This window comes from Pan troglodytes, chromosome X (assembly GCF_028858775.2).
Source record: "Pan troglodytes isolate AG18354 chromosome X, NHGRI_mPanTro3-v2.0_pri, whole genome shotgun sequence".
In the NCBI taxonomy this organism is placed as follows: domain Eukaryota; kingdom Metazoa; phylum Chordata; class Mammalia; order Primates; family Hominidae; genus Pan; species Pan troglodytes.
In genome coordinates, this window is record NC_072421.2 from 38,524,147 (window position 1) to 38,547,688 (window position 23,542).

General features: G+C 36.6%; 1 protein-coding gene across 5 annotated transcripts in view; it reads left to right on the top strand.

The window, feature by feature from the left end:
* SYTL5 (synaptotagmin like 5) overlaps window positions 1–23,542 on the top strand; it is a 222,942-nt gene that overhangs the window by 190,003 nt on the left and 9,397 nt on the right. For 4 of the 5 annotated variants that reach the window (XM_009438939.5, XM_009438934.2, XM_009438941.2 and 1 more), the window contains exons 9-14: window positions 597–697; window positions 6,787–6,879; window positions 7,471–7,536; window positions 11,038–11,216; window positions 13,044–13,143; window positions 14,765–14,926. In XM_009438939.5, the coding sequence (XP_009437214.1) occupies window positions 597–697; window positions 6,787–6,879; window positions 7,471–7,536; window positions 11,038–11,216; window positions 13,044–13,143; window positions 14,765–14,926 (701 nt within the window). The remainder of the gene's footprint in view (window positions 1–596; window positions 698–6,786; window positions 6,880–7,470; window positions 7,537–11,037; window positions 11,217–13,043; window positions 13,144–14,764; window positions 14,927–23,542) is intronic. The other variant, XM_009438943.2, reaches the window with a different exon arrangement.

The window sequence follows — 23,542 nt, forward strand, 5'->3', positions numbered from 1 at the left end:
TGTAACTTATATTTTCAAAAAGTGAAAACAAGATGTTCTTCTGATGAAAGACTGTTCTGGTCCATTAAGAAATAGAACTTCCTCTCATTGCATCTATAGCCTCTCATTTTTGTGTGAAAAGAACTTGCTATATCACTTCAAAGTGGCAGTTTAGAATAGGTTGCCTTGCATTTTATGTCAAATCTGAAAACACAGTGAATTCTCTAAATATTGCAAGCAAGAATTGTTAATGTTTTTTTTTCTAAATTTAAGGGCCCATTCTAAGAGAGTTTTTTAAAGTCTAGGAGCAAAGCAGTTGCCTTAAACAGCTTAAAACATAGCATTTTACAGTAGAACATTTAACCTCCTGTGATAGAAGGAAACATGAACACCTAAGTGTAATTCGGTCCAAGGCAATTACCAAAATATTATTAAAAATAGAAGTATGTTATCATAAACAGCATGAAGTTACTGACTCCGACTGTTGCTTTCATGGCACTATTTATGATCTGTGCCTAAAAATAATTGAAATAAAGGTGAAACACTTGGAATAAAAAATGAAATTTTCTCACAAAACAGGCTGACTTACGTCTTTCTTTTTCCTTTCCACCTTCCAGATCAGAGTCGATCTGAGTTAGATTTGAGTGAGTCATTTACAGAAGACTCAGAGGATACTGTAAGCATAAGAAGCAAGTCTGTCCCTGGGGCTTTAGACAAGGTAAGTTGGATGTGGAAGAAAATATAATGAAGAGGAGGAAATAAGGGCATAATCTTGCTCCAAGTGGTTACACTTTTAGGTGATGATGAGTTGAGAGTAAAGAGAGGATATACAATCATCTCTTCCTGTTAGTCTTCACAGTCAACACATAAAAACTGAAAGAATAACTTAGAAAATATAATGGGTAATCATGTTAATGAGTGAAGGTTATGTCTAAGAAAACACATGTTGGAGATTTCAATTTCTGGCTAAAGTCTTATCACTTAATCTAAACCTGGGAAATGAGAGATCCTAACATTTTCCTTAGCCAAATATTATTAGACATATCTGATTACATATTTATATCAACATTGCTATATCTCAAGTTACCACCAATAAATTCACTTCTAAACTGAGACAAAATTATGTGAAAATTAATGTTTCAGTGAACTCATTTCTAGAATGAGAAAGTTAAATTAGATTGTTGTAAAGGTTATTTCCCAGTCTAATATTCTGATATTCAGATTTCTCTAATTGCTATAATAAAATACGGACTCCTTGGAAGAAATAGAACACAAATGTAAAATGGTATTGATAGTTTTTCCAAAGCACACTAGGAAACTTAGAGTTCTAAAATGAAATCATATTTTCTATAGTACAAAAAACTGGGAAAATACTTTAAAATCTACCTCCAAAAGAGAGATGGGCAGTGAGATTAAATTATTTCAAAGTTTACTCATGTTCAACCTTTAAAGAATTACTAATTCCAACATTATTAAACTATTAAACTATTCGTGATCTTAGAAAACCATTAAAATCTTTTCATTCATTGTATGCAGCCAGTATAATCTTGACACTCAGACTTGATTTTTAAAATAGTTTGAAAAATAAAACTACAAGTCAAACTAGTTTACGAATATACATGCAAAACTTTAAATATAATATCAATTAAAATCTAGCAGTGAATAAAAATAGCAATAAGTAAGTTTTATGCTAAGTATGGGTGGAAGAATGAGTCTATATAAGAATATTTGTCAGCATAATTTATATCAATATACTAAAGAAGAAAATGACATGATTCTGTATGTAGAAGATACTAAAGGATCTACAAAAATATGACTAGAACTGATAAACAAGCTCAGCAAGGTTGCAGGAGATAAGATCAATATACAAAAATCAACTGTATTTATATATACTAGCAATGATCAATTGGAAAATGAAATTAAGAATATAATTCCATTCATAATAGCATGAAAAATATTTTTCAAAAGTAAGGAATAAATTCATTTTTAAAAGTGTAATACATGTGCATTGAAATTAACAAAAATATTTCTGAATTAAAGGAGACATAAATAAGCAGAAACATATTCTGTGTTAATGGATTAGAAGATTCAATATTTTTAAGATGGAAATTCTCTCCAAATAAATTTGTAGACAATGCAAGCCCAGTCAAAATACAAGCAGGATAATTTTGTAGAAATATAAATTATTATTCTACCATTTATATGAAAATATATGGGACCCAGAATAACAAAATCAATTTTAAAGAGCAAAGTTGGAAGACTTATACTACTAGATTTAAAAACTTACTCTACAGTTATAGCTATCAGTACAACACAGTATTGGCATAAGCATTGGCAATCAGTGGAATAGAATTGAGATTCCAGAAAAAAAAAAAAAGAACTTTATGGCCAATTGATTTTTGGTACTTCAGTGGGGAAAGAATAACCTTTTCAACAAATCATACTGGGACAACAGGATATCCAAATACCACAAAACATAAAAGAACTTTGACTCTTAACATATACCATGCAGAAATTAAGCAATGCAAAATGGATTATAAACCTAAATGTAAGAACAGAAACCATAAAATTCTAAAAGAAAACCTAGGAGAAAATCTCCATGACTTTCAGTTAGGCAAAGAATTCTTAGATATGGCACTGAAAGCATGATGCATGTATTCAAGAAAAAAAAACTGGTAAATTAAATTTCATCAAAATGAAAAATGTTTACACTTCAAAAGACACCACTACAGATGTGAAAAGTCAAGCCACAGACTGGAAAAGTATTTTCAAATTATATATTTGTTAAAGGACTTGTATCTAGAATATATTTCTTACAACCCTTACATTCAATATTAAAAAGACAAATAATCATATTAGATAATGGGAAAAAGATTTGGATAGACATTTAATCAAGAAGATTTACAAATGCCTAATAGCTGCATTAAAATATGTTCAGCAACATTAGTTATCAGAGAAATGAAAATTAAAATCACAATGAGATACCACTTCACACCCCCTTGAATGGGTGTGATTAAAAAGACATAATAATAAGTGTTGATGAGGATGCAGAGAAATTGGAACCCCCCTACATTGCTAGTGGTGATGAAAAATGCTACCTACAGCCATTCCGTAAAAGAGTTTGGCAATTTCTTTAAAAGTTAAACATAAATTTACTATATGACATAGCAATTTTGATCCTAGGTATCTACCCAAGAGAAATGAAAACATATGTCCACATAAAGACTTACACGCAAATGGTTATAATAGCCAAAAAGAGAAAATAATAATATCTGGTGAATAGATGGAATACAATGATATATTATTCAGAAATAAAAAGAAATGAAGTACTGACACATACTATAACATGCATGAACCTTGAAAATATTATGCTAAATGAAAGAAACCAGGCAAAACTACATATCATATAATTACATTTATATGAAATGTCAATGAAAGGAAAATTGATAGGGAAATTAAAGCAGATTAATGGTTGCCAGGGAGTGAAGAAGTAGGGATTGACTGCAAACAGGCATGTGGTAGCTCATTGGGTTGAAAATGTACTAAAACTGGATTATATTGAAGTTTGCTCAACTATAAATTTGCTAAAAATCACTGAATTACATGCATACAATAGGTAAATTTTATGGTATGTAAGTCATACTTCTATAAAGTTGTGGGAGAAAAAATTAGCAGCAAGGAAAACAGCTGGAAAAGTGATAATTGTTAAAACTAGGTAATCAGTTATAAGGGTTCATTATGCTATGCTTTCTATTTTGTGAATGATTGCATTTTTTAATATCCACTTTTGAAAAGAAAGTAAAGAAATATGAAGACTGGTACTTTATGTGATGACTACTGGGTAATTGTATACCAAGAAAGAGCAAAACATAAAAATATAGAAAAGGGGCAATTTGAAAAAATAATACGGATAATAGGGATGCATTTTTTCAGAATTAAAGAGCTTATTAGTTTCGGCAGCTTTTTGCTGAAGTTTTTAGGGTGTTCTATATATAAAATCATGTCATCTGCAAACAGACAATTTTACTTCTTCCTTTCCAATTTAGATTCCTTTTATTTCTTTTACCTGTTTAATTGCTCTGGCTAGGACATCCAGCACTATATGGAGTAGAATTGGTAAGAGTGGGCATACTGTATTGTTTCTGATCTTAGAGGAAATGGTTTTAGCTTTTCAATGTTGGGTATAATGTTAGCTAAGAGCTTCTCATGTATGGTTTTATGTTGAGGTAAATTTTTTCTTTATCTCATTTGTTGAGTTTTTAGTATGAAAAGATGTTGATTTTGTCAAGTGCCTTTTCTGCATCTATTGAGATGATCATATGGGTTTTATCCTTCATTCTGTTAATGCAGTTTATCACAACTATTGATTTGTTTATGTTAAACCATCCTTGCATTCCAAGGATAAATCCCACTTAGGTTGAATGAGCTTCTTCATGTGCTGTTGAATTCAGTTTGCTAGCATTTTGATGAGGACTTTTGCATCTATGGTTTATCATGGATATTGGCCTGCAATTTTCCCTTTTTTTGGTAGTATCCTTGTCTGACTTTGCTATCAGAGTAATGCTGGCTTCGTAAAATTAGTTTGGAAGTGTTCCCTCCTCTTCAATTTTTGGAAGAATTTGACAGGAATTGGCATTAATTCTTCCTCAGATGTTCAGAAGAATTCATCCATGAAGCCAGCACTTTCTTACAAGATGCTATTCTACAAGATATTCCAGCTCATCTTGTGGGCTCATCAGTGAGAAAAAGACAGCTACAATAAGTTCTCATTTAACATCATCAACAGATTCTTGGAAACTGCCACTTTCAGCAAAATGACATATAACAAAACCATTTTTTTCCTCATCAATGTTTTAATGAAATGACATTATTTGAGGACCTGCTGCACATCCTTTCACTTAAAATTACAGTTTTCAAGAACCTATGGATGACGTTAAGTGACAACTTACCATAAACCAATATAAAAATAAGCAAATTTTGAACAAGTATTTCACAAAACAGGAAATCCAGTTGGCCGATTATCACAAAATGGTATTCAACTTAGTAATAAGAGAAATGAAAATTAAAATCATGAAGACTGTAAACATCTACTGGATTGGCAAAAGTGAAAAAATATCTCACAATACCATCTGTTTGCAGGCAAGGAAGTGGAGCAAAGGGAACTCTCATACACTACTGGTTAGACTGTAAATTGGTATAACTACTTCTGAAAATTTGACATTATCTTTAAAATGATATAGATAAGCATGTGGAGATATGTTCACCCCTTGACTTGACAATTCCTCTCACTGGTATATATTCAAGTGTGTGAACATATATACTGTGTTGTGTGTATACTGTGGTGTGTGTATATGCGCCAGGATACATATTCACAGAATATACATATCAGTGTTGGTCACAATAGAAAAAAATCTGAAAATAACCCAAATATTCAGCAACAAGAGAATGGATAAAGTTTTGGATATCATACAATGGAATATTAAATGACAATATAAATGAACAGGCTACAAAAATATGCCACAATTTTGATGAATTTTAAGGCAATATTAAGCAAAAAAAGCAAAACTCAAAGGAATATATAGCATTTAATTACATTTACACAAAGTACAAAAACAGGCAAAACAAAATCATTTTGTTTCAGAGTATACGCTTATGCAGTTAAACTATAAATAAAAGCAAGAATGTGGTTAACCATAAGAGTTAAAATATTAATTATTCCCGAGGGGAGAAGGGGCTTGTGATATGGACAGGATACACAGGGAGCTTCTGCTTCATCATTTGATTTTGTTATTATACTATATATCTATGTTTTATGTACTTTTTAATATGCTGTATCTTATAATAAAGACTTTTTTTGAAGCAAGACCAGAAGTGTACATCATAATCCTGATTTGTAAAACTATAGTTAAAAAAATTCCCATGAATGTATACTTATACTTAGATTTGTGTATGTTTTTATATGATTTTTCACATAAACAAGGAGAAAGACATGGAATGTAACATGTGCAGCAGGATGCTAAATATTAATTTCACCTGGTGTGAAAGGAGGGGAAGGAGGAGAGGAGAAGCAAAAAAGAAAAGTGCCCATAATAAAAAGCAGTATGCATAATACAATCTATCTATGTGTATATATGTATGTGTGTGTGTGTATATATATATGTGATGATATAATCAAAAATATTGAAATTTGATCATTAATATGTTAATGAGAGACCTAAGTTTTTAGTTTCCATTTATCTATATTGCTTGAAATAATTTTACTAGGAAAATACATCACTTAAATAACTAGGCAAAAAAAAAAAAGCCATTTTATCATGAAGGAGAAAAAGAAATGGGAAAGGAAAAGTAGAATCTGGGATTGGAGATGAGAGTCCAGTATCTAGTTCATCCTAGTGGGGAGATTTTTGAGATATGCTTTACCATCTTGGCAGTGTGTGTGTGCGTGTTTGCACACACACACAAATTTTTTTTAATTTTAAAGTAACGTAAGTACATTGCCCAACATGAATCACCTTAGAGGTAGGAATTGAACCCAGGTCTGTATGATTCCAAATTTCATGTTCTTTCAATAAAGTAAGCACCATTAGAAAGGAGACCCCACTCTCCACCCCCTATCCCTGCCCACTTCTCCGATGGTATAATTCAGATTGACCGGAGAGGAAAAGAGAAAAACCTAGGAATGGAGTGATTTCTAGAAATTTTTTATCTGATTCTCAAATATTTATGAAAGAAAGTGGTTTTTCAAGTGAAAAAACATTCTAGAAAAACAAATCAACCAACCCACTGATTTTTCCCTTTCTTTTTTAGGACTCCTTGGAAGAGACTGAAGAAAGCATTGATGCCTTAGTGTCCTCGCAGTTATCTACAAACACTCACAGTCTGGCAAGTGGCCTATCAACTGTAAGCAGTTCACTAGGACATGTGGAAAGTTTCTTTTCCCTCTTTTTGATTTTCTGTGCATTTCCAAAGGAGATATGAATGTTCTTAGGAAAATGTGTGATAATGAGTTAAAAGTCATTGTAAGATCCTGCTTGCCCTTTGCCCACAGAGTACATTTCAGTCTAATTTGGTGTGGGTTTTTTCTCAGGCTCCTGATTTCTTCCTTCTTCCACAGTCCTCACCCAGGTTTTAAAATCTCCTCACTCCCTAGTTCAGGCTCAGTCAGCTCAAGCCTATAAATTATTTTTCAATTATCTGCTGACACATTTCCCTGACACCATTCTCTAAACTTCCCAGCTGTCCTCCAGACTGCTGCCGGTCATTTATCCTAAAACACATGCCCAATCAGGTCTGTCTTCTACTCAAAACCCATCCATAGCTTCCCACTGCCTACAAAATAAAGTCCTTTCTTACTTTAGTGTTCAAGGCCTTTTTTGAGAGGAAGGCCCTGTGTCCTTGTATCTAACTGTGTGTAAGTCTTTTTCTTGGCTTCTCTGATTTCTGTTGCTCTGATGCTTTTTTTCTTTTGATCTTTGGATGACTTCTCTAAAGAGTTCTCAAGCAGGTTCTGACAGGAAGTGGACCTACCTAAATGTGCCTGATGCTGACTCAGACACTGTGAGTTTTCAACCTTTCCTTTTTGTTCTTTCCAACCATACTTCACAAATTTCATGGTCTGGGAACTATGATTAAGCAATTTGTCCCATATTTATCTTTTTCCGACTTATATACAATTAACCAGAGGTTATCTTCTAAAAGATTGATGAGATTATCAGAACCCAAGTATTCCAATTCATTAAACATTGGAATCTGAACACCACTCAAAAGACACATGCTCTAAAATGATTAACTATCAACAAAACCTTTGAAGTAAACAACTATTTTAAATCACAGCCTTAGGTTGGTTAAGAGCATATAGTTTAGTTAGTAGTAAAATTGCCATAGGTGTCTTAGTTTCTCACAAGCCTCCATATTTGTGGGTTCCTAAATTTCCTTCTATCCGTAGGGGCCCTCTGCTTACAGAGGATTTTCTTTGAAAATGTGGCTACAGAGATCTAGTATAGACACAAATCAGTGATATAAGGAGGTAATCAGGTATGGTGGGGTAGTCCTCAGACTAGAAACTTGGAGATCTTGCTTAATTTCTTGGCCCTACCAACAATTTTTGTGAGCCAGAATTTTCTCATTTGTAACATGAGGAGGTTGGGGTTTATTCTTGAAACCTTTGATACTCAAAGCATTCTCTATGGACCAGCAACATTGCATCTCTTGGAACAGATACCCCAAAACTTTCTCAGTTCAAAAAGCCCCTAATGTCTCAGTAATTCTTTCCTGGCACTCCTACACTAAAAGTAGCACCTGACTAGTCCATTTATTAAGTAGTTAGACCCAAATAATGTAATAAGCAGTGTATCCTAACAACTTACTAGCCATTTGTAAAAAAATGCTACAAGTGAAAGAAATTGAAAGAAAAATAGTATTTTTATTTCATCCTTAAATAGCACCTATTTCTTACCACTAATAGGATATGTGTGCCTATTGAGCACTACACAGTTACCAAATCTTGGAATCTGATTGGACATCACTACTTTCATTTCCCATTTCACATTGATTTTTATGCAATACTTGCTTTTTGTTGCAGCAACTGCCAAAAACTCAGCTTCAGACAAATAGGAGTTCATCGAAAAGAATAAAGTGTGGTTTAAAGTTGACACTGTGAATTACTAGTTAGTGGCTTACATGGTGTCTGATAGGTGTTGTTGTGTTTCCCTTGAGAATTTAAAATATTTCTGTGATTCCCCTGTGAGTTTGCTGTGGTGCTCTGTGGTACCTCGATACACAGTTTCGGAACTGCAGGCCTAGGAGTTTGTTAGAACAGCCAAATCTCAGACCTCACCCCAGACTGAGGAGATAAGCATTTTCAGTTTAAAAAGGTATCTGGGTGCTGCTCAAAGCCACCTGCTAAACATGAAAATTCTGTTGCTTTGTTTTAGGAATAAGAAAGACAGATTAGGTCACTCACTGGCTTTCTTTAAGCTGTAATTTCCAAATAATTATGGAATTATTGGTCTGCTCTTGCCCGTGAAGAAGCTTAGAAGACATGTGGCCACATCACCCACATCCTGTTCTTTGGTCAGTCTCTACTTCCAGAAATTGGTGGAACATAATGGCTTTTACCAAAAGCAAATTATGAAAAAGAGGACAGTCTAAGGTCCCTGTGTATTTACCATAGTCTTGACTTCCCAGTGGTTCACAGAAAAGTGGTTTTGAAACTATTGGGTCATCCACGAAAGACCTCCAGGTGGTCTTTTGTGACAGTTACTAAGATACATAGTTTTCATTTCTAGTGCCAAAGGATAATTTTATTACATTTACAGTAGTCACCTTTATCCACAGAGGATACATTCCACCTACCCCAGTGGATGCCTGAAACCTCGCGTAGTACCAAACCCTAGCCAAGAAACACCAAGGTCACATTTTCACTTAAAGAAAGCACTTTTGGCTTCTCTTTGACATATGTAAATTACTACCATCATTACTCTTACACTGTGGAGTCATTATTAAGTAAAATAAGAATGAGTTGAACACAAGCTCTGTGATAGCAGGACAGTCAATCTGATAACTGAGACAACTAAGTGACTAATGGGCAAGTAGCATCTGCAGTGTGGCTCCTACAGTGTGTCCAACTGGACAAAGGGAGGCTTCACATCCAGGGTGGGATGGAGCAGTATGATGTGAGAGTTCATCATGCTACTTGTGAACCCCAAAACTCTGAGGCATGTCTCAGTTAATTTAGAAAGTTTATTTTGCCACAGTTGAGGACTGGCACCCCTGACACAGCCTCAGGAAGTCCTGCCAACGTGTGCCCAAGGTGCTCAGAGCACAGTTTTGTTTTATACATTTTAGGGAGACATAAGACATCAATCAACATATGTAAGATGAACACTGGTTGGGTCTGGAAAGGCGTGACAACACGAAGTGGGGAGGGGGCTTCCAGGTCATAGGTAGATAAGAGACAAATGGTTGCATTCTTTTGAGTTTCTGAGTAGCCTCTCCAAAGGAGGCAGTTAGATATGCACTTATCTCAGTGAGCAGGGGGATGACTTTGAGTAGTTTGGGAGGCAGGTTTGCTCTAAGCAGTTCCCAGCTTGACTTTTTCCTTTAGCTTTGTGATTTTGGGTGCCCAAGATATTTTCCTTTCACATACTCAAAACAGCATACAATTTAAAACTTATGAATTTTTTGTTTCTGGAGTTTTCCATTTAATATTTTTGAACCGCAGTTGACCATGGGTAGCTGAAACTACAGAAAGTGAAACTGTGGATAAGGGGGACTACTATAAATTAAAAGCTGTCTCATGTCATTAGTGTCTTGTCAAAAGCCTCATTCATTCTGGTAGATTTGGACTTTTTTAAAATTTATTTTCCTGATTGGTTGGTGTGTGATTTTATTGTGTAGTGGTTTATTTTGTGGGCTGCTACTTTATACAGATTTACAAAGCCATGGTCATATACTACTCATGTAGCCACACAGCTAGCTACTCAGTTGAGGGAAATCATGGAAGCTGTGGGTATGTGATGTTCTTCTGATATGTCCTTGTTAAAGCTGTAGTTATGGCTCCCCGGAGACTGATGGGATGCTCCATGTAGGTGTCAAAGAAAGCAGTATGTGGCTCCTGCTAGCACAGTATATGAGATAAGCTATCCTTTGTCCCAATCAATGTATTCTACACCTTATAGTAGATTGAACTTGAGTCTACCAGTGAAAATGGAGAAAGCTGCAGAGATGGACGAGAAGTGAGATTTGAAATGCCTCAATTACCCTGTATTCATTAGTAGAAGTGAGTAAGCAAAGGGTATTCTCTAACCCAAGAAGGAAATGCTTCCCCTCTAAGCAAGTTTTCTGCCTTTTTTCCTGATGGTACTAGATCTGTTGTCTTTTCTCCAGCTGGGATTTTATACAACACCAGCCAAACAAGTGACTCTTGTTTTCTTTCCTCACTCTAGACTTCCATGCTCATTATAAAGAACAGGAACTATAATTGAATGAAATGAGTTGATTCTGTGAAGAGATCATTAGAATGACACTAGAAGCCTTTTTCCATCTTGTTTATTCCAGACCAGCCTTAACAGCATGATGAGCGTTTACAGTGAAACGGGAGACTATGGCAACGTGAAAGTCAGTGGTGAAATCCTTCTCCATATCAGCTACTGCTACAAAACTGGTGGGCTGTACATTTTTGTCAAGAATTGCAGAAATCTGGCCATAGGAGATGAAAAGAAACAGAGGACAGATGCGTAAGCACATAGCATGTTCCTCAGACTATTTCAGTCACTGCCTTTTTTGTCTGTATGTGTGTTTCCTTTTCAAAAGAGTCTTAGCATTCTTCTTGATTCAGTCTTCTCAGAGAGTTGATTGTCATGTTCCTCCTATACCACACTTTTAAATATTCTCTGAAGCAAATGTATACTGGTTGTGTCTTTGATTAACTGATTTTTAAAACATAATTCAGGATTGACATATTTGCAATTTACACAGAGGCAGCTCTTTGAAGTAGAATGCTGACATGTTGGCACACCCAGGATGTACAAAAGCATCTTGTCGATTTTTGTTCTGGGAAATCCTCCAGAGAAAATTACAAGCTGTTACCCAATTAAACAACTCAAAAGGGCAATTATGAGGCTCTCAGGATTCTAGAGATCAGCCTGGGAGGGCAGGTATGGACCATTGCACACTGGAGAGAAGCTAGATATAAAGGTGTGTCAGGGGTTCTTAAGACCACTGCCAGGTTCAGTGATTCACTAGGAGGACTTAGGACTCTGCACGCAGTTATAATCAGCAAAGAGGCACATGGGGCAAAGTCCAGGAGAGATCAGGCTCAAGCTTTGCAAGGGTCCTTTCCCAGTGGAGTCACATGGGATGCATTTAATTCCACTGGCGATGAGTTCTGACAACATCTGTGAAATGTTGTCTGCCAAGGAAGCTTGTTAGAAACTCAGCTGGTCACATACCAAATTTCCAGTCTCTCAGGAGAAAAAGAACCCATTCAGCATAAGCCATATTGTTTGTACAAACAATTTAGGAACAACGAGCCACTTTTATCAGTTCTGGGAATGGTGGGAATCCTGAAATCCAAGTTGCCAGATGCCACCCAAGGGCCAAATTTGTAAGCAGGCATTTAGAAGAATGGTAGTCTCAGGCCCACTATGTTAACTCTTTTCTGCACAATAGATGACCTAAGTCCAATAAATAACTCAGTGAACCTGGTTCCAAATCCCCTAAGATAGACAAATGAGTGGATTTTGACTACAGATTGGTCCACCTGCCTCCTCAGCTATATTTCAGAGGGCTACAGGACCAATGTAATTATTTTGAGTGGCATGGAAAGGGGTCTTCTAAAACTCAACAGATATTCTGTAGAACTTTGGTAGCATCTTATACATTTCAGCTTTGTACACATCTTGTACATTTCTGAGTCTGCTGTGATACCCTGCTTCAAGAGGCTCCTGAGATAGCTCAAGCTAAAGTGTTGGGTAGAATTGCTATCACTACTTCAGGTTGTTATTTTTTATTTTGCCTTTTTCACTGTTTTCTTTTACTCACCCATTACCATTGACCCCACTCTCTGACATCAGAAGGCAAGACTAGTAATAGAGAAGCATCTAATCCCAGAAAAATTTGTGAGACCATTAATATTAATAGTGTATTACATGTATTGAGTAGTACAATATGGTAGCTCCTTGGATGTGTCAACTAATTTAATCCTCACAAGGCCATCAGTTAGACAGTGTTATTTTCCCAGTTTTACAGATGAAGAAACTGAGGCACAGAGTGGTTATTTAGTAAATTCTTGAGGTCACCAAATCTCTGAGGCATGGAGTGATTCAAAACCAGGTGGCTTGACTTCAGAACCCACACTCTTTTATCATTATACTTTACCACTTCTCTCTTACGGAAGACCCAGTGTTCTATTTTAAGGTATCCTGTTATATAGACAAAATTCTCTTTGGTATTTCTGCTCATGCTCACTGGCCCTTTGCCCCTTTTATTCACAGCGAAGTCTTTGAACATTTCTTGCAAATAGATGTTTCACAATAATTACATTTATATTTTCTTATCTATAGTTATGTCAAGTCATACCTTCTTCCTGACAAGTCCCGGAACAACAAGCGTAAGACCAAAATCAGAACAGGCACCAATCCAGAATTCAATGAAACACTAAAGGTAAATAAATACGGTCTCATAGTAACTCATGTGATACTGTTCACAACTTCAATGGTTTAGAAGTAACTACAGAGAATATTTTATTTGTGTGTCAAGGCTTGTATATGTTTTAGAAAATTAGAATTTGAATAAATTAACATAACAATCTTGACTTTTCTAACATCTTTTGAGAAAAAGAAAACACTCTTACTCTATTTAAGTCTACGCTGCTACTGAATTTGAACCTTGAGTAGAGAGGATCCAGCCAAACTGCATCGGTGCTGATGCTTCTTGCTAAAAAATCGGTTTTACCTTTGGGCAAACAGTGCTTTTTCTGACTTCCGTAAAAGAAGCTTGTCACAGTTTTGACACTACTTAATGAGTCACTTTGCACGCATTCATTGTTCTGCTAACATAGCATAGGTCTATACTGTTTGTTGTTAGGATTTCAGAATTTGACCAAATGTAGGTATGTGGTTAATGAATAGTGAAAATGCAGAGCCAGATTTGAGAAATCTCAGCAAAAGTAGCCTAGATAAAATATGGCCCAATCCAGGTCAATGATCCAGAAAATAGAAATCTCTTTCCAATGCGCTTTCACATAATTAACCCCTTCTCTTGCTATGGAACAATCTGGCCTGGTAAGAAACACCCAGGGAGGATGGAAAGCAGAAGTTATTGCCAATTCTATGGAAATTTATGGGCTTGTGCCCCAGAGTGATGGTGTCAGAGTCCACTTTAGGAGGAAATTGGTAAAGGCAGAAAGCCACAAGCCTGCATGTGTCAGTGGGAGCATGTGTGGAAGCAGGAACTAATATTAAGACAGAACAAACTGAAAAATGAATAAATACAGGTAGAGAGTAAATTCAATGGCCATAACAGGATAGGAAAGATGAGCCCAAACACAGTGAGAGGGTAAATTTAGGAAGCAGGGAGCCAAGGTTAATTATGACAGTAACAGCAAGGACAAGAATAGGCACTAATCCAAGATCAGGAATCAGTCAGTGTGAAGTGTGTCCCAGATGGTGGTTGCATAGAACAAGCAGAAGGTTGGAGGGTGTGTGAGCATGTGGCCCTGGATGATGTTGTTACAAAAAACAAAAAAAATGCTAGCCCAGCAATATCTTCTTTCTGTTTAATATACATGTACACCTTTTCACCTCTGCACTTAGGCTGGACTTTATAAAATTTGGTGTTTGCGAGTTTCTCATTGTCAATCCTTTTCTGGATTTGGGGATTCTCATTATGAATAAAATAAGAGAGAAGGTGGAGAATTTATATATTAAACCTTGAGCTTACAAAGTAGGTATGAAAAAATAATTAAGGAAAATGAAAAACCAATAAAACTGGAAAGAGGATAAGCTTCATCACCTAACACTTTTTATGCAGTATATGGAGTTTATCTCTACCTCAAATAATTTGTGTATATATCTTTCAATGCAAAGTCTGGCACAAAATGAGTTTATGGCATAGAACTTCAATTGTAGCAGAAACAAAGAAAAACAAAGAGTTTTCTTTGTGTTTGTTTTGTTCATATTACTGATGCATATGATCTGAAAGATGTTGGAAGTAAATTTCTACCTGTCCTGGAATTGGATAGAGCCCTCCTTGTGGAGTGTAATGTTGTAAATCTCATTCGCAGTACACCATCAGCCATACCCAGCTGGAAACAAGAACTCTGCAGCTCTCAGTCTGGCACTATGATCGATTTGGACGTAATAGCTTCCTCGGGGAAGTAGAGATTCCTTTTGACTCATGGAACTTTGAAAATCCAACTGACGAGTGGTTTGTGCTTCAACCCAAGGTAGGAAATGCTCTCAGATTAGTCAGTTATGCAATGAGACAAGTTATGAGCGAAATTGATGTCACAGACCTAAAGAACTTGAAGACTTTCAAATTTCAAGTGATAATCTGCAAAAAATTAGTGCAGCAAATTTTGGAATAATATTATAAAAATGTTGTAAATCCACCGTTTTGGAAATTCTTTGTCAATATAGATCATCTGTATAATGAAAGCTACATAATCATTTTTTTGTTAAAAATTTTTATTATTTGACAGTCTCATTGGATAACTGAAAGCAACACATTATATGATCTTATTAGAGAGTCTTCATTTTCACATAGGCGAAACCAAATTCATACAGCATGAACAATCTCCAAACATTACCTTTATTTCTCATTCTCCACAATTCATACCACAAACAGGAGTGATCTTGCCTTTGCTTATATGAGGGAATAACCAGTAGCTAAAGTATCTGATTTTCTTACTTTCCTACTTTTGGGATTCATGACCCAGGCCTTGAGTTACATTCAGAAAAAAAATCTTAGAGCTGATAATTAAATGCCAATACTGTATAGCATGTTCTAATCTAGACCAACAGTACCTTGGATTCACTTTAAGTGACTGGAGTCTCTATGCATTTACAGTACTTTTTAAGCCAAAATGGAGGTGAGTAAAGGTCACATTTATGCAGCCAAAGATTATTGTTTATATACAGAAAGGCAAAAGCACATTATGATGAAGACAGTGGACTCAAATCAGACTTACTTGGTTCTATCCTGGCTTCATGACTGCCCATGTGACCTTGGGCAAATTATTTAACTTTTTATTCCTTAGTGTCCTCAGTTATAATATAATCGTTGGATGTAGCTTATAGGTCTGCGGTGAAGCTTGAATAAACATTCTATGCATGGCTGTCAGCATTTTATTGGGAACATTGTAAGCTCTCAATAAGTGTTAGATAGTATACGTGTTACTTGGGAGTCCTTGTATTACAACAGACAGAAACTCCAGCTAATACTGCTCAAAAAATAGAGGGAGATTATTGGCCAGCAGTGATTAGGCATGGCTTGATCCAGATGTTCAAATCTTAACAAAGTCTTGGAATTTCTTGGTCTCTCTTCTTATCTTCATTGGCTTCATTTTCAGGTTCCATGCAGTGTTGCCCTCCCTGACTAGCTCCAAGCATGCCTCTCTAATGACTACAGTGGCTGCAAGCCTTTCATCTTTGCACCACACTGTTCAGAAGAGAAGAGAGTTCCTCCTCCTCCAACAGCCAAATCAGTGCATTGGGCCTGGTTCTCCTAATTATAATTCTGTCATTTGCCTATTCTAAGCTATTGACTGTGGCCAGGGAGGTGAGATGCATTAGCTGGCTTAAGACAATCAGAATATACCCTGGTTCTGAAGAAGGGAACAATAGCATCCTTCCAGTCAATTTCCTGGAAATAGTTGAAGGACTTTGCTGGAATGATATCTAAGCTCCCCTAGACCTCTCCTAGGCATCCTTTGTGCTTAGAAATCAACATTTTCCACAGTAATCACTTCCACATTGTCAATGAGTGGTTCACAGTCTATCATAAGAGGGAAGCATCTCTAAGTCTTTCTGAGTCTACTGAAGGTAGAAAAGTTCTGATTGCATTCACTGTGGAATACCATGGGTCCTCTGCCAGATACCCTTAGGTTCCTAACCATGTCTGTTAGGAGATTTGCCACAACAGCCTCCACCTGAGACTCTCTTTAGAAGACTTCCCTCGGGCTACTGTAGCTTTTTGCCTACGTAAGCAGAGAGCCAGAAGTCCTGGGAATTTTTATACCCGCTGCCACAAGACAACCCTTCATCAATAACTGATAGGTGGGGGAGTATGAAGGCCCACTTACTGAAGGTGGGAAAAACTCCAAAGTGTTACATATACTACCACATCAGGTGGAAGCTATCTTCCATGGAATTTTGCCCAAGATTAGACTTGTCCCTATAGACTTGCTTCCCATACCTCTTTACTGGTCTCTCTGAGAGAACTTCCTTAATAAATCACTTCATAAGAATCTTCACCTTAGAGTCTATTTCTGAAGAACCCAACAGAAGTTAGTGTCTCTAATCTCTGCCATCTTCCTCTGCCCAGCTTCCTCTGTTCTATATAGAAGAAAAGCTGAAGACGCAAACGTGCTTAGACATCATGTCTTCCATAAATGGGGAGGACAGGCACAAAGGCATGCTCTATCATGCTCTATATGCTGCCTTGTGCTTCATTAGTGGCTCATCCCCAGGCTGAGCTGGGCTCTGTGTGGTTGATTATCAGCCAGCTATGTGAAGTGGCACTTCAGTTTCAGTTTCCTGCCTCAGTCATTTCAATGCAATTGTCACTCCAGCAGCTGCAGATGTAGTATGAGCAGCCTTGGAGACTTGACGTTTCTCATAGATTATGCAGTCGAGAAGGTGAAACATGAGTTACACATACTGATTTCCCTAGTAATAGGGGATCAGAATTAATAATCCTTAATAATTTAGAAATACTGACATACTTCTGCACTAGGAGTGCCAGAACGGCATGGTGCCTTATTGCTTATTGACTCTATTAGTGAAGGTTCCTCAATATTTATCTTTGTATGGGTTAGATCCTACAGTGCTAAGCCAGTGAGGAGGCTGGTGCAGAGAAAGAACTCAAGATGCCAAACATACTGTAGTTTCACAGTATAACTTCCATTTTACTTCATGGCATGGGATTATTTATTAGCTGTAAAGCCTTCTGAAAGGCATGTCAGGTAGTTAGACAAGGTTTTATCAGTATGAATTGCCTTTCATGCCTTCCCAGAGTGTACTATTATAAAAACAAGGACATCTGAAAATCAACAGCAAGCTTACGTGGTTTTCCAAGGAAACGTTCTCTTATTCTGCCTTCAGGTAGAGAGTAAATGTATGTTCCTTTGGAATTATACCTAGATTAAAGGCTCTCTCTTTTTTTGGCAGACTTTTGTCTGTAATTCCTTACTCTGTGTTACACCTGTAGATGCACTGGGAGTCTCTTTCTCACTCCGATGGAAAGTGGACCTCTCTTTTTTTCAGAAAGCAGGAGGTGGTGGGTGTCATCTGCTTATTTCACATCCATGCTCAGATAGTCTCAGTGGTTCCCTACTACTTTTGGATACGGTTTGAATAAATACTAACCCTCACCCTGGCACTCAGTGTTCTGTTGAATGGCCCAGCCTACTGTAGCAGCCAAAGATGTTAGTTCTCTACCCATCCCCATTTTCTTGCAAACAGGGCTCCCCATTTCTTTCACTCCCACCAGCCAACCCCTGCCAATCATTGTAGGAGGGGAGCCTTCGGGCTGCTAGAGAGGGCTTGGTTTGCAGGCCAGAAAAGCCAACATAGCCTGGGTATTTAAGTCTCCTGGGGGTGAGCAGAGCCTTGATCAATGACTGGTGGATTAAGGAACGTCAATACTCCCACGTTCTTGCCTCTGATTGGAACAGCTCTGAAGTGTGATCTGTCACATCTCCAGAGTACCCCTATGGGACTTAACAACAGTTACTCTCCATGGAACTTTGCCTGAAATCACATCCTTAAGCCTCCTTCACTTTCGGTCCCCCTTCCCCAGTACCCTTCCTAATAAAATACTATAACTTAAATAAGTGCCTTAGCATCGTCTGGGAAACCCTGAGTTGACACCTTATTTCCATCCTCCTTGCTACTACCTCCCTGTACACACTCCCCTGATCACATTTGACTTTCTGTCAGTCCCTAAACATATTCTACACAACCCCCATCATATTTTACTCATACTGCTTTCTCAACCTGGACTAACCTTCCCAATCCATCTTCATCTGTCATCATGTCTCCCATCCTTTAAGGACCAGGTAAGAGCCACCTCTTTATCCCAATCTGGATTAATCTCTCTCTTCCCATAGTAGTTTCTTTTTACTTGTGTTGGAATAACTGTCACCATTTATCTTACATTGAACTTTCTGTATAGTAGAAACCCTCTTGCCCCAGAAATTACAACCAGTAGTAGGTCAGTTAATAGACAAAGTCACAGAAATCACCCACATACAAACACACACAATGTATTTCTTTTATTTTTAATTATTTTGTATTGACACATAAAAATTGTATATATTTATCATGTAAAATATGGTTTCTAAATATGTATATATTATGGAATGGCTACATCAATCTAGTTAACATATATATTACTTCACATAACATACTTTTTTGTGGTCAGAACACATAAAATTTACTCTCAGCAATTTTCAAGAATACAAAACATTGTTATTATTAATAACTATGGTCACCATGTTGTAAAATAGATTCCTCAAATTTATTCCTCTTATCTAGCTGACATTTTATTTTGTTAGGCCAGCATCTACCCAGTTCTCCCCACCCCCAGCCCCTGATAACCACCACTCTACTCTCTGCTTCTATTAATTCAACTATTTTAGATTCCACTATTTTAGATTTATCTCTATTTTAGATATAAGTGAGGTCATGCAGTGTTCATCTTTCTGTGCCTGGCTTATTTTAATTAACATAATATCCTCCAGATTTATCCATGTTGTTGCAAATGCAAATGACAAGATTTTATTTTTTAAGGCTGAATAGTATTCCATTGTGTGTATATACCATATTTTCTTTATCACTTCATCCATTGATGGACAATTAGGTTGTTTCTGTATGTTGGCTATTGTAAATCATGCTGCAATGAGCATGGGAGTGTAGAGATCTCTTTAAGATACTTATTTCAATTCCTTTGGCTATATATCTTGTAGTGGGATTTCTAGGTCATAAATATGGTAGTTCTATAACACTTACTATATTTAGTCTTTTTGATATTAGCCGTTCTAACAGGTATGAGGTAATAGCTCATTGCGATTTTAATTTGCATTTCCCTGGTGATTAGCGATGTTGAGCATTTTGTCACACACTTTTGGACATTTGTATGTCTTCTTTTGAGAGATGTCTGTTAAGATCCTTTCCCCATTATTTAATTGGATTATTTGTTTTCTTACTATTGAATTGCTTGAGTTCCTCATGTATCTTCAATATTAAATGATTTAACTTAAACTATATCAGATGTATGATTTGCAACTATTTTCTCTCATTCTGCAGATTGTCTCTTCACTCTGTCGATTGTTTTCTTTGCTCTGCAGAAGTTCAGTTTGAGGCAGTCCTATTTGCCTATTTTTGCTTTTGTTTCCTGTGCTTTTAGGGTCATATTCAAAAAAAAATTTCCCAGACCTATGTTGTGGAGCTTTTCCCCTATGTTTTTCCTAGTCGTTTTACAGTTTCAGGTCTCATGCTTAAGTCTTTAATCCACTTTGAGTTGATTTTTGTATATGGTGTGAGACAAGGGTCCAATTTCATTCTTCTGCATGTGGATATTCAGTTGTCCCAATACTGTTTATTAAAGAGACTGTCCTTTCCCCATTGTGTATTTTTGGCACTTTTGTTGAAAATCAATTGACCATAAATTTATTTCTGGACTCTATATTATGTTCCATTGGTGTTATGTATCTGTTCTTATGCCGGTACCATGCTGTTTTGATTACTATAGTTTCCCAATGCATTTCTTAAACATTTATTTTTAACTTAAACCAAATAAATGTACATTCATTTGCAAGTCTTCTGATATAGAGGCAATTAATTTTGTTTGAATTTCGTTCAGTAAGTAAAATTCTGCCATATATTATTCCTTGCATAAATTCTCCTCCTAATGCATCATCATCAGCAGATTCTAATTTGAGTTTTTCTCAAATGAAACAAGAACATAAGAATACTTTCAAAGTAAACAAAATGCAAATTCTTCTAAAAAATGTATGATTTTTTCTAACCTTTTATAGATTCAAGCCCACATATAATCCAATAGCAACTTTGTTTTCAAATCTTTAGTTCTTCTATTCAACTGAATTGTTATAGTAGCAGCTGTCTTTTTGCACTCATCAATTTATGTGACTTTAAACTATATAATTAAAATCACAAATATGCCTGGCCTAAAGAGCTTAGGGGACTAACTAACGCAGCTGACTCTCAGTGTGCATACAATTGAACTGATGGGAGCAGATGCATGTTCTTTGCAGAAAGGATTCTGCTATTCACGAGGGATGAAGAACACTAATTAAACTGATGAGTCAGCAGTTAACTAAGTGTGAATTAACAGATCCTGCTACTGCAAATATGTCTACTAGATAGACTGAAAACTCATTGAAAGCAGGGTCTGTCTTTTGTGTCCCCACAGCACTTAGCAAAGTGCCTTATAAAAATGTAAGCATTCCATATGTGTTGGTAGAGTTGAATTGAATATGATTGGATTCTGCTAACTTTTTCTGAGTAATAGTGGGTTGGATAATGACAATGGTGGTATGCCAGGAGAGGGTGTTGCCTAGGAATTTCCTGGCAAAATATAAGTATCAAAAATACCCTAAGACATTAGACATGTGCAGGCTGCAATATGACTCCCCTGCTTTAATTTTTTATATGTGATTATAATGCTACAAGCTTCATCATTATTGTGTTTTCCTTTCATAAGACTTGAAGTCTATATTTATACGGGGTCTACAGTATATTTTAAGCTAAAAACCAATGGAACATTGGTAAGTCCCAGTAATGCATGTTTTTGATCTCTGGTAGCACACTATATATTAGTATGTGATTCCTACACATATCACTTTTTCCTACTGGCGTATTTTCATACCCGAAGATCTCACTCAAAAAGCAAACAGAGCCTGCTCTGGTTAACTGTTGCTGTATGCCAAACTACCTTAAACCTTCGGGGCTTACAGCAAGAATTTATTCTCTCTCGTGATTCTGTGGGTCGACTAGACTCATCTAGGTAGTTCTCACTTAGGGTTTCTGGCGCCACTGCAGCCAGATGGTTGACTGAGGCTGATGTCATCTGAAAGCTCAACTGCATTGATTGTTCAAGTTGGCTCACTTCCATGTCTTACACATGATGTTGACTGCTGGCTGGAAACTCAGCTAGGCCTGCCAGCTGGAGCACCTACATGCGGCTTCTCTCTGTGGCTTTAGCCTCTCTTAGTACGAGTTCCCAGAGGAAGCATTCAGAAATATCCATTCCAAGAAAGAAAAGTAGAAGCTGTCAATCTTAAGACCTGGACCCCAAAACTGGCACATTGTCACTTCTGCCATATTCTATAATACTAGTCAAAGCAATCACAGAGCCCACACAGACCCAAAGAGAGGTCACAAATACCCCATCTCTCATTGATGACGGTACCAAAAAAGTGGTAACCATCTTTAATCTGTCATAACATCCATTATAATTTTCTACTTATGATAGTCACCTAAACTAAAATTTACTGAGATTGTCAAAACAAAAAGAAGAGTCCAGTTACAAGGAACCTGATCTAAAATAATCAGATTAAATATTAGATGGATAGTCTATTTTACCATATAATCTCATTTTTGCCCCGGGTAAGAAGGTTGAATAAAATATTTCAAGCATTTTTCCCACCCTTACTAGTAAGTTTTACTACCACCAGCAGGAAAGAAAAGGGAAAGTCAGGCAAGGATTCCTTTTCTTTGTAACAGTCTCAGTATTTTTAATTTTTTTTTACTGTTTATTTGCTTATTTATGCCAAGTCTTGAACAGTCTCTGGCTTGGCTATGAATGAGCTAGGTTTCAGAACTCTCATTCTGCCCTCTCTGAGAGAGCAGTTCTCTGCTTTTGACTCAGAAGTCAGATCCCTAAAGGAAAAGCCTGACAAAGTAAACTGCCTTTCCTGCTCTACCTGTGAAAGAACTCAAAGTTCAGTTGACTCAATGGCAAGTGGGAGACCTATAGAACAGAGGTTCTGGGTGCAAGTGCACATTGACTTTCTTTAATTTAAACTTTATATTTTGAGATGATTATAAATCTACATGCAGTTACAAGAAATAATATGAAGAGATCCTATGTACCCAATACTTGATTTTCCCCAATGGTAACCTATAGCAAAGATGTACTATAATATCAAACCAGGTTTTGCTTATTTTTTTAGAGGCAGGGCCTCACTCTGTCATCCAGGCTGGAGTACTGTGGCACAATCATAGCTCATTATAATCTCAAATTTCTGGGCTCAAGCTATCCTCCCACCTCAGCCTCCCAAGTAGCTGGGACTACAGGTGCATGCCACCATGCCCAGCTAATATATATATATATATATATATATATATGTACGCATATACATATATATGTTGAGAGATAGGGTCTCACTGTGTTGCCCAGGCTGGTCTCAAACTCCTGGGCTCAAGCAATCCTCCCACCTAGGCCTCCCAAAATGCTGGGATTACAGGCATGAGCCACTACACCCAGCCACAACCAAGATATTGCCATTGATGTGATCCACCAATTTTATTCAGAATTCCCAGTTTGGTACTCATTTGTGTGTGTGTGTGTGTGTGCACATGTGTGTGTATATTTCATCCTATGCAATTTTATCACCTTTATAGGTTTGTGTATCTACTACCACAGTCAAGGTACAGAACAGTTCTAATACCACATGTCCCTCAGGTTGACCTTTTATAACCACATCTAACTCCCTCCCACTACTCACATCCCTAACTTCTAGCAACCACTAATCTGTTCTCCATCTCTATAATTTTGTCATTTCAAGAATGTTACATAAATGAAATCATAAAGTATA